This window comes from Taudactylus pleione, unplaced genomic scaffold, assembly GCF_031769625.1.
Source record: "Taudactylus pleione unplaced genomic scaffold, aTauple2 ptg000015l, whole genome shotgun sequence".
NCBI lineage: Eukaryota > Metazoa > Chordata > Amphibia > Anura > Myobatrachidae > Taudactylus > Taudactylus pleione.
Window position 1 is genome coordinate 37836467 of NW_028284417.1, and position 15453 is coordinate 37851919.

Consider the following 15453-nt stretch of genomic DNA (forward strand, 5'->3'; position numbering starts at 1 on the left):
CCCTTCAGAACCCAATTCAAGCTTCTCATACTTACTTACAAAGCCCTCACCCAATCCTTTCCCATTTACATCTCTGATCTCATCTCCCTTCACACTATCGCCCGCACACTTTGCTCCACAAATAAATGCTGTCTCTCCAGCCAACTAATTATTTCCCCCCACTCTTTCTTCCATGATTTTGCCCAGACTGCTCCCTACCTCTGGAACGCTCTCCCTCTCAGACTCTCCACAAAACTTCAAACTGGCTCTCAAAACTAGGGATGTGCAGGCGCGGATAGGTTCGAGTTTGCACGCCGAGTTCGGATTTTTCCCTCCAAAAAAAACGGAACTCAGAAGAGGCAAAACATCATCTTGCATGGACAATCATCATCATTCTTGGACTAAAAAACGGAACTCAGAAAGAGGCAAAACGTCATCTTGCATGGACAAACATCATCATTCCTGGACTTTTGATGATGTTTGTCCATGCAAGATGACGTTTTGCCTCTTTCTGAGTTCCGTTTTTTAGTCCAGGAATGATGATGTTTGTCCATGCAAGATGACGTTTTGCCTCTTTCTGAGTTCCGTTTTTTTGGAGGGAAAAATCCGAACTCGGCGTGCAAACTCAAACCTATCAGAGCCTGCACATCCCTACTCAAAACCCACTTCATCCATCAAAGCCTTCCAGCTCTCATCCAAACCCACTGCTCTATATGTTCACTGTCTACACCATATGTCACAACTGTCTGTCTAGCCCTCCCCTTTAGAATGTAAGCTCTCACGAGCAAGGCCCTCTTTCCTCATGTGCTTTTCCTTCCCTTACTTATACTATCTCCTACTCCATACTCCCTACCATGGCAACCAACCCTTGGTGTCTGCTGCCCTGCTGTTATTTCACTATTATGACCACTAATGCAGCAATGTTTATAAACCATGTCCTTGTACTGCAATGTTCTTTTTTCATTGTAAGTCAGTGTTTTATTGTTTTGCTCATTCTGTTTCTACACTTTGTGAGGCGCTTTTGAATCCGTGTGGCGCCGTATAAAAGGATAATGATAATAATAGTAACAATAACAAATAATGTGATGCCTGTCTGGCACAGATCTGTATCCAAGTGAGACTAGAAATTACTGTTACAGGTTGAGTCTCCGATATCCAAAATGCTTGTGACCAGGGGTATTTTGGACAACGGAATATTCCGTATTTTGGAATATTTGCATATCATAATGAAATATCTTGGGAATGGGACCCAAATATACACACATAATGCATTTGTTTGCTATATACGCCTTATACACACAGCCTGCAGGAAATTTTATACAATATTTTCAATAATTTTGTGGCTCAAACAAAGTTTGTGTACATACAAGAAATTCATTTATATTTCATATACACCATATACACACAGCCTGAAGGTAATTTTATACAATATTTTCAATAATTTTGTGGCTCAAACAAAGTTTGTGTACATACAAGAAATTCATTTATATTTCATATACACCATATACACACAGCCTGGAGGTAATTTTATACAATATTTTTAATAATTTGTGCTTTAGACAACGTTTGTGTACATTGAACCATCAAAAATCAAAGGTTTCATTATCTCAGTCAAGCCAAAAAAATAAGAGTTATGGTATAACATACCTTCGTTAACTCTTTTTCTTCGAGGTCCATGGGGTCCACAGCCATTACGTTGGGGTATGAATTCCGGTCACCAAACAGTTAATACAAACGAGCTCTCTGCTCCCAGGATGCACCGAGTTTCCTCCTCACATACCCCACCTCCTGCCTCAGGTAGCCAGTTCGTTACCAAGCTCAAGCAGGCAGAGACAAACAAAGAGTAAGAAAGAAAAGACCCATACTTACGAGTCCAGACTCTCAAGAGAAGGAACTAAGGAAAACCTCCCCCAGAACTACAGGTGCGCCTGGGTGGGTGTCCTGTGGACCCCATGGACCTCAAAGAAAAAGAGTTAACAAAGGTATGTTATACCATAACTCTTATTTTCTTCTTCGGGGTCCATGGGGTCCACAGCCATTACGTTGGGGATATCCTAAAGCACTAACCCTACGGGCGGGGACGCTCCTGACTCTCTGAAGAGAGGAGAATCCTACACCCGAAGGAGGCATCCTGAGAGGCAAAAGTGTCAAAGGCATAAAATTTGACAATGGTATGGATGGAAGACCATGTGGCTGCTTTACATAATTGCTCAGCAGAAGCACCCCGGCGGGCCGCCCATGATGGACGTACCGCCCTAGTACAATGTGCCGTCACTGAATCCGGCACACGCATACCAGCCTGTGTATAAGCCAATGAAACTGCCATGCGAATCCACCTGGCCAGTGTCTGTTTAATGGCTGGCCAGCCACGCTTATGACAACCATAAAGCACAAAAAGTGAATCGGACTTCCTCCATTTGCTCGTGCGTTTAACATAAATTCTCAACGCACGGACCACATCTAGGGAAGCCTCACCTTGTGAGAGACTTGTGCCCTGAAATGCTGGAGCTACCATTTCTTAATTAATGTGAAATTTAGACACCACTTTCGGAAGGAAACCCTCCCTAGTACGTAGTACTGCTCTATCTTGATGAAATATCAACAACGGCTCCCGAAAGGAAAGCGCAGCTAAATCCGACACTCTACGTGCAGATGCCATAGCAAGGAGGAATACCGTCTTTGCTGTTAGCCACTTGATGTCTATTGAATTTAAAGGTTCGAACGGTGGAGCCTGTAAAACCTTCAGAACTAGAGTCAAGTCCCACGGAACAACCGGGGAAACGAAGGGAGGCTGAATCCTCAACACCCCCTGAAAAAAGGTCTTTATATCCGGTCTCAGAGCAATTTTATGTTGGAACCAGACTGAAAGAGCTGACACCTGTACCCTTAAAGAGGCCAGGCGTAGCCCTTTTTCCAGACCGCTTTGAAGAAAATCCAGCACTCTGGATATCAGGAATTTATGTGGATCAAACCCTTTCAGTTCACACCACTGAAAGAAAGTATGCCAAACCCTATAATATATACGGGCTGAGGATGGTTTCCGTGCCTTCAGCATCGTCCGTATAACAGACTCGGAAAACACCTTTTCCCTCAAGACGGAGGCCTAAAGAGCCATGCCGTCAAAGATAGCCGATGAAGATCCGGGTACCAGCAGGGACCCTGTAGCAACAGATCCGGTCTCAATGGCAGAGGCCATGGAGTGTCTATGGAGAGAGACCGCAGATCTGTGAACCAGTGCCGTCTCGGCCACGCCGGAGCTATTAATATGACGGTGCCCTCTTGTTTGATCTTTCTGACCACCCTGGGCAGAAGAGCAAACGGGGGAAACAGATATACCAGCTTGTAGCGCCACTTTACTGTCAGTGCGTCTACAAACTCGGCTCTCGGATCTCTTGTCCAGGATCCGTACCTGGGAACCTTGTTGTTCCTTCTTGATGCCATCAGATCTATTTCTGGTAGACCCCACCTGTCCACAAGGTTCCGAAAAACCTGTGGATGTAGGGCCCATTCCCCTGCATTTATCTCTTGCCGACTGAGAAAATCGGCCTCCCAATTCAGGATTCCTGGAATGACACGGCAGATATCGTGGGCAGATGAGTCTCTGCCCATACCAGGATTCTTGATACCTCTGCCAAGGCGGCCCGACTCCTCGTGCCCCCTTGATGATTTAGGTAGGCGACCGCGGTGCGATTGTCCGACTGTATCTGCACCGACCTGCCCTTTAAGATTTCCTGAGCCTGCACTAAAGCTTTGAATATAGCTCTTAGTTCCAGGATATTTATCGGTAGCCGGCTTTCCGTCACTGACCACTTTCCTTGGAAAGTGTGTGACCCCGTCATCGCCCCCCAACCTTGAAGACTGGCGTCGGTTTTGACTAATGTCCAATCCGACACCCAAAAGGGGCGACCCTGTCTGAGATGCTTTGTCTGCAACCACCAGGTCAGGGACAACCGTACCTCTGGAGAGAGATGCAGCAGCTGGGACCTGATCGTGCGATGATCCTTGTTCCAGCGAGACAGAATGAATTGCTGCAGTGGTCTGGAGTGGAATTGAGCGTATTCCACCATCCTGAAGGTGGCCACCATCGACTCCAGGACCTGCATGGCTACTAGAACGGATATTTGCCTGTTGCGAAGCAACCTGCGTATTCGAGATTGTAGAGCAAGGATCTTCTCCTCCGGCAGATATATTCTCTGCACCACGGAGTCCAATCTCGCTCCCAAATGACACATCTGGTGTACCGGACAGGGTGACGACTTTTGCCAGTTTATGATCCAGCCGTGACTGTACAGACATGATACTGTCAGCCTCAATCCTGTAACTGCTGTGGGGACTGACCCAGCAACAGGAGGTCGTCCAAGTAAGGCAAAATCCTGACGCCTTGGCGCCTGAGGCATGCCATCATCACTGCCATCACCTTGGTGAATACCTGAGGGGCTGTGGACAGGCCAAACGGCAGGGCCTGGAACTGAAAATGTTCCTCCCCTACCGCAAAACGAAGAAATTTTTGATGAGCCTGTGTGATTGGGATGTGAAGGTAGGCATCTTGTATGTCTAGGGACACCATATAGTCCCCCTGTTCCATCGCCAACACAATCGATCGCAATGTTTCCATCCTGAACTCGGGGGCTCGAACAAATTTGTTGAGCTCTCTCAGATTTAGAATAGGCCGGTATGACCCATTCGGTTTCAGAACCAAGAACAGATTGGAGTAAAACCCAATCTGGTTCTCAGGCACCGGAATCACTACTTCTGATGCTAGTAAGGCAAGAATAGCCTTCTGAAGGGCCAAAGCTCTTTCTGAACCCACCTGCGGGTTTACACAAAAGAACCTTTGAGGAGGAGTCCTCAAAAACGTCAGGGTGTACCCTCGGGAAACAACTCCTGAACCCAGGCATCCTCCGTCGTGAGGTGCCAGGGCTCTGAGAACCGAAGCAGTCGGCCCACCACCCTGGGATCCCCCAGGGAGAGGCCCGTCCCATCAGGCCACTAGTTTATCCTGGACCCTAGATCCTGGACGTTTGTTCTGCCAGGGCTTCCTGGGTCCTGCCTTTCTTGGTGGAAATCTCGCTGAGGGCTGACCTTTGGCCTTGCCCTGCGGCCGAAACCCCCGAAAGGACGCCCTCTTCAATTTAGAAGAGGTTGTTGATGGTAAACCTGCCGTCTTTGAGGCTGCCATGGAGGATACAATTTTGTCCAGTTCTGGACCAAAGAGCACACCTCCTGTGAATGGAAGGAATTCTAGGGCCTTTTTGGACCAGACATCTGCCCTCCAATCCTTCAACCAGAGGATCCTACGTGGAACCACGGACTCAGCTAAAACTTTAGAGGAAAGGATCCCTGCATTCAAGGCGGCATCACCCAAATAAGAGGCCCCTTCTCTAATAAAGGAGATCATATCCAGTTGCTCCTTACAGGCATCTGGTAAAGACTCCGTTAGAGTTTTGGCCCACTCCTCATTAGCTCTTGCTACCCAGGCAGTGGCCATAGCTGGGCGGGTGGCCGTTCCTGCCAGCGAAAAAATTGATTTGAGACAAGACTCCAGTCTCCTATCCGGGGTTTCCTTCAGCAAAACTGCTGGGATTAGCAAAGTGGTACGTTTAATCAGCTGTGCCACATGCGCATATACTGATGGTGGATTCTCCCACTTGGCACAGTCCTCTGCTGGAAAAGGATATAGAAGCGCCATTCTTTTAGAAGAATGGCTCATCTTATCCGGACGGACCCAGGCTTCCTCCATAAGTTCTGATAAATGTTCAGACTTTGGGAATTCTGCCTTAACCACTTTTTGGATCTTGAACAGGGGGGCTTTCCTAAGCGGAAGATCCCCTTCCTCGATATTTAACACCGATTTTACAGCCCTTATCAGAAAAGGGACATCGGCTACTGGGAAATGATCATCACCCTCCTCGGAGCTAGACTCCTGCGAAAAGTCCTGTGCCTGTTCCTCCTCGGAGGAGGCACTCGAGTACTCACCCATGTAAGGTGGTACATGACGCCTAGATTTAGGCTGCTTTGGCTTGACAGCCTGAGGCTGAAAAACCCCAGAGCACGATGTCATATCCTTACCAGCACCAGGGTCCATCCAAGGCGGCCACATCATGGGCATAGGATGCATCTGCTGAGGCAAACCCCAAACCGGTGGTACCGGGGCAGCCAGCCGTTCCGCCACCTGAGCCATAACCTGAGAAAATGATGCCCAAGGAGGCTCAGGGCCTGAAACAGGCAAACTCAATTGGTGTGGTGGATGTCTGAAACAGTTCCCACAAAGCCCATTTTGTAGAAAGTCCTGTGGGGACAAACCTGCCTTGCAGGCTACACAGGATATCAGCAACGGGGCTCCCGCCACCTGACCCTCAGACTCCTTAGACATAACACTATGCCACAGGTTCTGAGTGTATATGTGCTGCTTTCTACTCTCAACCCACACACCTGTAGCAAGGGAAGGGGAGAGACAGTGACAGTATACAGGAATTACAGTTCTTTTACAGAAGAAACAGTATCCATAAACAACAATCACATGTCATGCATAAATACTCTGCGAGCCATATGCATATAAGCTCTCACTACCATAATCAGCCTCAGCTTAGGTAGGATAGAGCCCTGTAAAAACATAGACCAGCAGTAGGCAAGGTATACAGGGAGACTGCCCAGCGTCCCTCTTGTAGGAGCAGCGTTCAGAAAGCAACTGACATACACTCTGGCTGCCCTATATGGAGGATGGGAGGAACAATCCACAATCAACTGTGCCAGAGGACTGAACTAGCGTGTGGATTGGGGGAGGGGCCGCCAGGGAAGCGTACCTCTCCTATGCTGCTTGGACCTGCCCGGTAAACTGACCTGGCCGCCACAAGCCCCGGCTGGTCAGGAACATCAAATCCCGGCGGTGTAGGCTAGGAGAACAAGCCGTATGCCTCCTGACTGCAGCGTGCCTCCGGCCAGTCTCACCGCCGGAGGCCGGACTGCCACGTGGTCCCGGTGTCAGCGGCCGCCGCGACCACCAGCTTACCTGCCATCCCCTTGATCCGGTTGCGGTCCAAGGCCAGAAAGCCCCTGCCGAATCCCCTGCCGAGGCTAGCGGTGCGGCACCGGAGGAGGTAGTTGCAGCGCGTGGCCGGTGCGCCTCCAATCAGGCGCGAGGCTGCTTCCAGGACAGCTCAGACCACTTTACAGTAAGTAGGTCACTAACGACTGGGAGAAGCAGGCAGGCATTAATGGGGGCAGCAAGGCTCAGAGTCACCGCCCCCAGCAGCAGTGAACATACCGGACACAATAAGGACAAGTAGAGGACCGTCTGGGAACACGGGCTGGAGAGCTCCATTGCTTCTCTAACTCCCTGAACTGGAAGCTGAAGGATGATGTGAGGACGAAACTGCTGTGTCTGGGCATGCGCAGCAGATCACCCTCTGACATATATGCAGACTTTTGCAGAGAGCTCTGCCGGTCAGAGCTCTCTATCTGAGAAATTACCACGGATCACGGACTTTGCTGAGACAGAGGCACATCTGTCTCTGGCTCCCCCCCAAAAAAACTGGTCCGTCAATAGGGGTTTCTGAGTATTCAGAAACCCCCACTGTGTGTGATACTGGGGTAAGGTGTAATCAGGGAGATTGCTCGACTCTTCAGGGAGTCAGGGATATTGCTACTATTTCAGGGCAAGTATGGTCTCTAGTTAAAGATACAACAGCCCCGCTCTAGAGGCAAAGTCCTGAGCCATATGGTTTGTAAAAAAAAAAGCATCCACTTGCTTTGATCTTGGTCTATGCACTTTATCTGGTATGTTGTCTTCACAAATGACTATTGATATAAATTAAGTTACTGAGCTTATTAGTGTTTTAAAACTCTCTATTATTTTTTTTAAATGACATGCTATACAATTGTTCTGCTGACCACAAGTGTGCTTAGTACTACTTAGTGTATAAAATTTAGGGATATATGTATACATTCATTTTTACATGACATTACTGAAAAAATAAATATTTTTGTGATCAAATCTCATGTGGAGTTTGGCTTTTCATTGCTGATTCCCCTAAATATAGTGCTGCCTAATCTTACTTTTGTATCCTGGAATATATTTTCTTTATTATACAGTATGTTACAAGGCACTGAAGGGTGGTAAGGATTCTCCTGTGTTCCATTTAGTCTATCAATGTGCTGTTTCCTGAAAGCATGTGCTAAAATCAGTGACAAATCAGATTATTTATAGCAAAAAGGTAATTACATTGCCAAAATGTACAGCACACCATAAATCAAGTAAATCACTTTGTTTTTACATGTTTAGGTACAACATATAAACCTATAATTTCCAGGACACAGTAAACACATAATTGTAAAACCATGCAATGCATTCAAAACTTTACAAGCATTTAAATAACAGTAACAAGCATCAATTAATTAATTTGTTGTTTATGCATGCCTTGCTTGAGGTTTTATGTAACGTCTTAGTATATCTTTGTAGTTCTTTTCTTTTCACCAAAGATGTTATATCAGACAGGCAGAGTTTTGTGTTTCCGACATCTGCCTTGTACAAACAATATAATTTGTGTAGTATATACCTAAAATATAATAGATATAAATGGCTGCAAATAAAAAATCTTCTTTGTAACAGTTTTGATGTCATTATTTTTAACTGATGAGTTCTGACATCACCTCAGCGTTTAAATCAAACGGTAATTTACGAACTAATGCACCCAATACTGTAAATTACTGTGGGTATTAGAAGTCACCTCAGATGCCTTTATCTAGTATAAAAGACTCTGCCTATAGATGTGTCTTCATACACCTAGCCTCAACGCACCATACGGCACGAGAAGCCTGGCATGACTTATACCGCTTTCAGACATACCGAGATTCCTGGGAATTTGGCCTGCCTCGGCCAAATTTCCGGGATGTCGCGTATGTCTGAAAGGTACCTACCCGGGAACACATTCCCAATTAGCCAGTCCTCCAATCGATCAGGGAATTTCCCAGGACTTAAGTCCCGGGAAATTACCCTGCTGATGTCTAAATGGTGCTACCCGGAAATCTACTCCCAGGCTTCACCAAACAGCTTGTGATTGGCCGGACACGGCTGCCTGTTGAACATGTTCAAAGAAGCAGATGATACACAACGGAACTTGGCGGAAAAAAAAATCTGTGGCCATTTCATCGTATGACTTTGTATACAGATTCAAACTAATTCGCACACAGATGTACAAATGTTGCACATCAAATTAATTAGTGTAATCTAGCAAAGTAGTTTTTTTGCCTCCATTTGTTTTATTGTTGCAAATTAAACACACACAATTTGAGCGAAAAAGATGTTGAGACCTGGGATTGTTTGGTACGGAATCGGTATGATTTACAGCCGGACGATGGTCCGGCGGTTGGAATCCCGACACCAGCTGGCCGGCAGCAGTGGAAATCCAGATCAGAGAGGGAACATAATTCCCACCCCTAACCCTACCCTCCCCCCAGTACCTAACCCTAATCCCCCCTGTAAGTGCCTAAACCTAACCCCCCTCCCCGCTGCCTAAATCTAAGTCCCCCGGGAGGGGGTGCCTAACCCTAAGTCCCCCCCCGGGGGTGCCTAACCCTAACCCTCCCTCCCCCTAGCCTAACCCTAACCTCCCAGGGGGGGTGCCTAACCCTAAATCCCCCCGGGAGCCCTAAACCTAACCCCCCGCAGCTGTCCGCGCCCGGCATCCCTTCGATCGGGATGCCGAGCGCCGGTCTCCCGGCGTCGGTAAAATTACAGGCGTCTAGATTTAGACGCCTGTCATTTAACCCTCGCCAGGATAAAGCAGTCGGGAAGCCAGCTGTCGGAATTAGGCCCGCCGGCTTCCCGGCTGCATACCTTTGGCACAACTGAAGCCACAGTGTATGAGGACATATCAGTCCAAGTTTGTGACTTTATATGGTCTCATTCCTTACGTTTCCCAAAAGAAACATGTAACACAGTTAGAAGCAAACAAAACTTGGAAAATACATCTATTATTCTCTTTTTCTGCAGATCAAATAAAGCCAGTGCAATTAGTGAAAACATGTGCAATGTAGCAGAAGTAAAGCATACATCTAGGTCCGTAACAATCACAAAGTAAACTCTAATATGTTTATCAGTGATAGGCAACCTGATACAGATCAGAAGGCACGGAATAGGTATGAAATACCACCGGCCGCATGGCCGGCGGTCGATTCCCGGCAGCGCCTGGCCGACAAAAGCAGAGTTCACGGCAGCGGAAGCCCGACAGCGCTGGAAGGTAAGCATAAACTAACCTAACACCCTAACCCTCCTTAGGGGTGCCTAACCCTAACCTCCCCAACAAGTGCCTAACCCTAATCCCCCCTCTAAGTGCCTAACCCTAACCCCCCCTTTCCTCGCTGCCTAAACCTAAGTCCCCGGGGGGGTGCCTAACCCTAACCCTCCCAGGGGGGTGCCCTAAACCTAACCCTCCCCCCCCCGCGGCTGTCCGCTCGCGGCGCCCGGCATCCCTTCGATCAGGATGCCGGGCGCCTGTCTCCCGGTGTCGGGAAAATGACAGGCGTCTAGATATAGACTCCCGGCATTTCACCCTCGCCGGGATATGACAGTCAGGAAGCCGGCTGTCAGTATTAAGGCAGCCGGTTTCCCGATTTATACCGAAGGCACAGGCCAACCCTATAGCCTTCAGAAGGGACACACATTACCATTAATATCATTAAGTTAAACCAGTATATTTAATCCAACAAAGAGCCACCTATCTGTAATAACATATTTGCAGACCTTTAAACATGTTACAAGCTAGTACTAGCAAATCTAAGAAAAAAGCAGGAAGAAAACTGGAGACCTCAGGTAAGGGCCAAGAGGGCCGCCTGTTTCTCGTCACCGATTTACATACAAACTTATAACAAATTACAAAATGAAATGATCCCTCTGTATAGCATTAGCTTAAGTAAAAGGATACAATGTGCATTATAGTCAAATTGATGGTATAAAGGGGATGGAATTGAATGAATACATTTTAATGCACAGTTATGCAGAAAATATATATTTTTTAAGTGATATTGGCATGATGAAGAGGGAATGTCTATAACATGAATATACTTTACATATCAGCAAACTTCTCATTTGAATTTGACTGATGCAAATCACAAATCATACCTGTCTCCCAGCTTTGATTTCTTTAAGAACATTTTCGTAACAAACCTCTTCCATATCATGAAGTTGTTGAGTCTACACAAGAAAAAAATACAAGAAACAAATATATAATGACTATTTTGAATTCATTTAGTGGAGAGGTTCCATTGGAATTGCACACCAGTCACGGATTAACAGTTGGGTGGTTGACCAGGGGCCTCTCCACATTGCTAGATCACCAGCACTGTGACATATGTGAACTGGGGTTTTCTGTATGGAATAATGTGAACTGGGGAAGCTACAGTGTGTTTAACACATTTGTGGTACTGAGAGTATTTACACATTATAATTTTTAATAAGATTGCCAGCATATTATAATGACAATTTTATTTGCCCTTTGATCCCCACAAACTAATACAATATAGGCTATCCAGCAGAAAACAACCTTGCTCATTTCTGGTCATACCCATAGAGGTGCAAGCACATTTTTCACCAATAATTACCTGTAAAGTGTGTAGACTGAACATTGTGCTCAATTGAATCTTCCCAATTGTCAAGTCTGTATAATCAGACCTTGCATGCACAAAAATGACCAATTGGTTTATCATAGATCCTTCTCAAGCATGCATATTATTTTTGGGCCACCATATACACTGATATTGGGAAGCATGTGAGAAGCTTAACTTAATTTGAAGACACTTCATCTTATAAAATAGTATTCAAAATGGCATTACTTTCCTTTATTTACCTGCCCATACATACAGAGAATTACAAATTAATGAATGGTCAGCCTGGTAACGCACAATACAGGGTGGTCCATAAGTGTGGAAACACCCTTATAAAAAGGAAATATTAATCCAGTGTCTACACATATGATATGGGAGTGGGGGAAAGCTCTTTAGGGTGTGTCACATACATTTAAACTGTTCAATTCTCAGATATAACAGTACTTGTGTGTTATTTGTTTGCCACAAATCCAGTGGGAGCTTGATAACCAATATCGTTATGATTATGACGCATATCAAGATCACTGTTATCAGAATCTGTAAACTTAATTATTTTATCATTATCAATTCTATATGGTAAATTGTCATTGGCTAAGACAACTACTGTGGTTTTTTTTATGTTTTTCCCTAGCAATTACAGATAAATATATTGTCCTGTTACAATTTGGGTATAGCGGATGCTGTGTTCTCTAATGGCAGGATTTCCCAAACAAGGCCTCATATTTTGTGTCTAAAGATAGATTATGGCCCTGACAAAGCGAGACTGTGAAACATAGGTTGGCTGTTAAGCTGAGTATGGAGATACCCGTGGGTCTCAGTATTACTGCACATGAAACACTTTAATTGAGATGTTAAATACCCCGAGAGAGAGCTGATATATGTGTACATATTAGGTGTGGATGCTGTAGCACCTGTTACTTATTCATGTGAATAGTACTATACTACTGTGTGCCATATCAGGTGGAAGTTACAACTACCAATAAAGAGATAACAGATGATTGTACATCACCCATATTAAACGCACACAACAGTGGTATATGCTATAAGGGGAGAACCTACTGATAAGGACAATTAATGGGAAAGAAAAACACTTTATCCAAACTGTTCACATTAAGAAGTGTTACTGATGCTGTCCAATGGGAAATACTACTTTATCCAAACTGTTCACATTAAGAATTGTTACTGTTACTGTTCACATTTATGGAGCGTACACACGGTCAGATTTGTCAGACTTGTCAGATTTGTCAGATGAACGATTAAACGATTTGAACGATTTTACCAAAGTTTTGAACGATTTGAACGATTTTTGACTGCATTAAAATGAATGGAATCGTCCAAGTCTGACTGCAAACCCATCAGATGTCAGATGTCGTTATCTGACAAACGGGAACGCGCATCGTTGATCGTCCATCGTTCAGGCATGTCAGATATGAACGATTTTCCTTCAGATATGAACGACTGAACGATTTTTAAAGGAAAAATCTGATCGTGTGTATGCACCATAAGAATTGTTACTGTTACTTTTCACATTAAGAATTGTTACTGTTACTGTTCACATTAAGAAGTGTTGCTGTTCACATTAAGAATTGTTACTGTTACTGTTCACATTAAGAAGTGTTACTGTTCACATTAAGAATTGTTACTGTTACTGTTCACATTAAGAATTGTTACTGTTACTGTTCACATTAAGAAGTGTTACTGTTCACATTAAGAATTGTTACTGTTACTGTTCACATTAAGAATTGTTACTGTTACTGTTCACATTAAGAATTGTTACTGTTACTGTTCACATTAAGAAGTGTTACTGTTCACATTAAGAATTGTTACTGTTACTGTTCACATTAAGAAGTGTTACTGTTCACATTAAGAATTGTTACTGTTACTGTTCACATTAAGAAGTGTTACTGTTCACATTAAGAATTGTTACTGTTACTGTTCACATTAAGAATTGTTACTGTTCACATTAAGAAGTGTTACTGTTCACATTAGGAAGTGTTACTGTTCACATTAGGAAGTGTTACTGTTCACATTAAGAATTGTTACAGTTATTGTTCACATTAAGAAGTGTTACTGTTACAATATTGTGTTACCTAGAAACCACTGTATGTGTGACCATCAACTGGCATTAGATAATAATTACTGCTCCAGGAGCAATTGGATAATAACTATTACAATATCTTAAGGTCTAGGTAACCTTGCTTTAATTAATTAAATGTTAATTCATATGAACACCAAAAATAAAAAAAGCGAGACAACATCTCTGTGCTATAATTACATTTACAGATAATACTGTACATCCACTAGACGACAGGCAAAAGACTGCACGATTACAACATTGTAATCGTGCAGTCATTTGTCAGTCTGTGATGTGTCTACACTGAATGTTCAGTGTAGCACATCGATCATCTGCCATCATGTTGAACCTGGCGAGGTTGTACAACATATTTCTACAATGATAGATGTCTAAACGACCAGCGGGAGTGCGCATCGCTGGTAGTTTTAGACATTTTTTAAACAATCTGCAAACAATTTTCAAACGATTATCGGACGATAACAATATCGTTATTGTTCAATCGCTCAATTTAATCGTCTAGTGGATGTGTGCCTTAAGACACATATTTTCTATTTTTTTATTTTATATTGCATGTTATAATATTATTGTTGTTATTAAACAGACTGAATAAAAGTTATATTTTATTAATTAATCTTCTTTGTGCACCACAAATCTTTTGCTCTCCTCTCTGTGTTCTATATCTCAGCACAAAGCCCACCAGCATAGCAATAGTATCTGTCAAGAACAAATGACGGTTATCTGAAAAGGAGATGCCACAGGCCTGGGCATTATTTGCTAGGGAAAACACCACACGTTTTAAAAGCTCTCTAAATCTAAAATGCAAATTACCTAACATAACTAGCTACTAATAAAAAATATTACTAATAATATTTATAAATATGCGTGTAAGACTTTCGGCAGCTTATTACAACTGAGGATATTGAGATAAAGACAGTCAAATGTTTTCTTAAACTCAGATTTCTTGTAAGTAACCTCATTGAAGGACACTGCAGGCAGTCTTTTTTCTGACATAAATGAATGGTAATAGATAATGTTTGCACAAAGAGTCAGTGACAGCAGTGATATAGGACACTGTTGAACAATGATTTTCATATGTACAGTAGCACGGAGCACAGAGTCGCAGAACAGAACTGGATGCACGGTAGAAGAAATGTGAGAGTCCTTCCTGGACGGTGACTGGGAAGTAATAGTGGGGAGCTAAAAAGATGCACAGAGATATTGCGACTTATGAGAGTGCCGAAGGTGTGTCATGGAAAACAGTTGCATAACTTCTGTACAAAGACACTAAACTGCACACATAGGAGACCAAACTCAGATGGAGATACTGCACCTGCTACTGCAAGTTTCAATGCGGTATACAGCGTCTACAGGCACTAACAATGGGAGTCCCAATCCCTGCACATTCAGATGCACAGATGTACACCGGGGAAGGGCTTTGTAGCTGCATTAGTATAAATATGCAGCCGTTACTGCGACAAAAGAGACAACCACGTCTGCCTCCAACTCAGGTGCACAATGTCACATTTCAAGTTATGTCAGTGAACAAAAAGTTTTATATAAAGAATATCTGTAAATGTTACTAGTCGTTAATTTTTATAAGGCAATTTGGATTTTACATATAATGCTGGCCATACACGCTGCAATTATCGGGACGATCCGCCCGATATCGGCGGATCGCCGCGATAATTGTAGCGTGGGGGGGGCGACCGAGGGTTAAATATTGCTCGGTTGGGCATGCTGGATTGTCCAGCATGCCCGTCCGATGCGATATTTACCCGGTAACCCTTCGGCCGCATCGG

At 44.3% G+C, this 15453-nt stretch overlaps 1 protein-coding gene across 2 annotated transcripts in view; it reads right to left on the bottom strand.

The window, feature by feature from the left end:
• ASCC3 (activating signal cointegrator 1 complex subunit 3) overlaps window positions 1-15453 on the bottom strand; it is an 884679-nt gene that overhangs the window by 442845 nt on the left and 426381 nt on the right. For both annotated transcript variants that reach the window (XM_088472337.1, XM_088472346.1), the window contains exon 13: window positions 11099-11170. In XM_088472337.1, the coding sequence (XP_088328463.1) occupies window positions 11099-11170 (72 nt within the window). The remainder of the gene's footprint in view (window positions 1-11098; window positions 11171-15453) is intronic.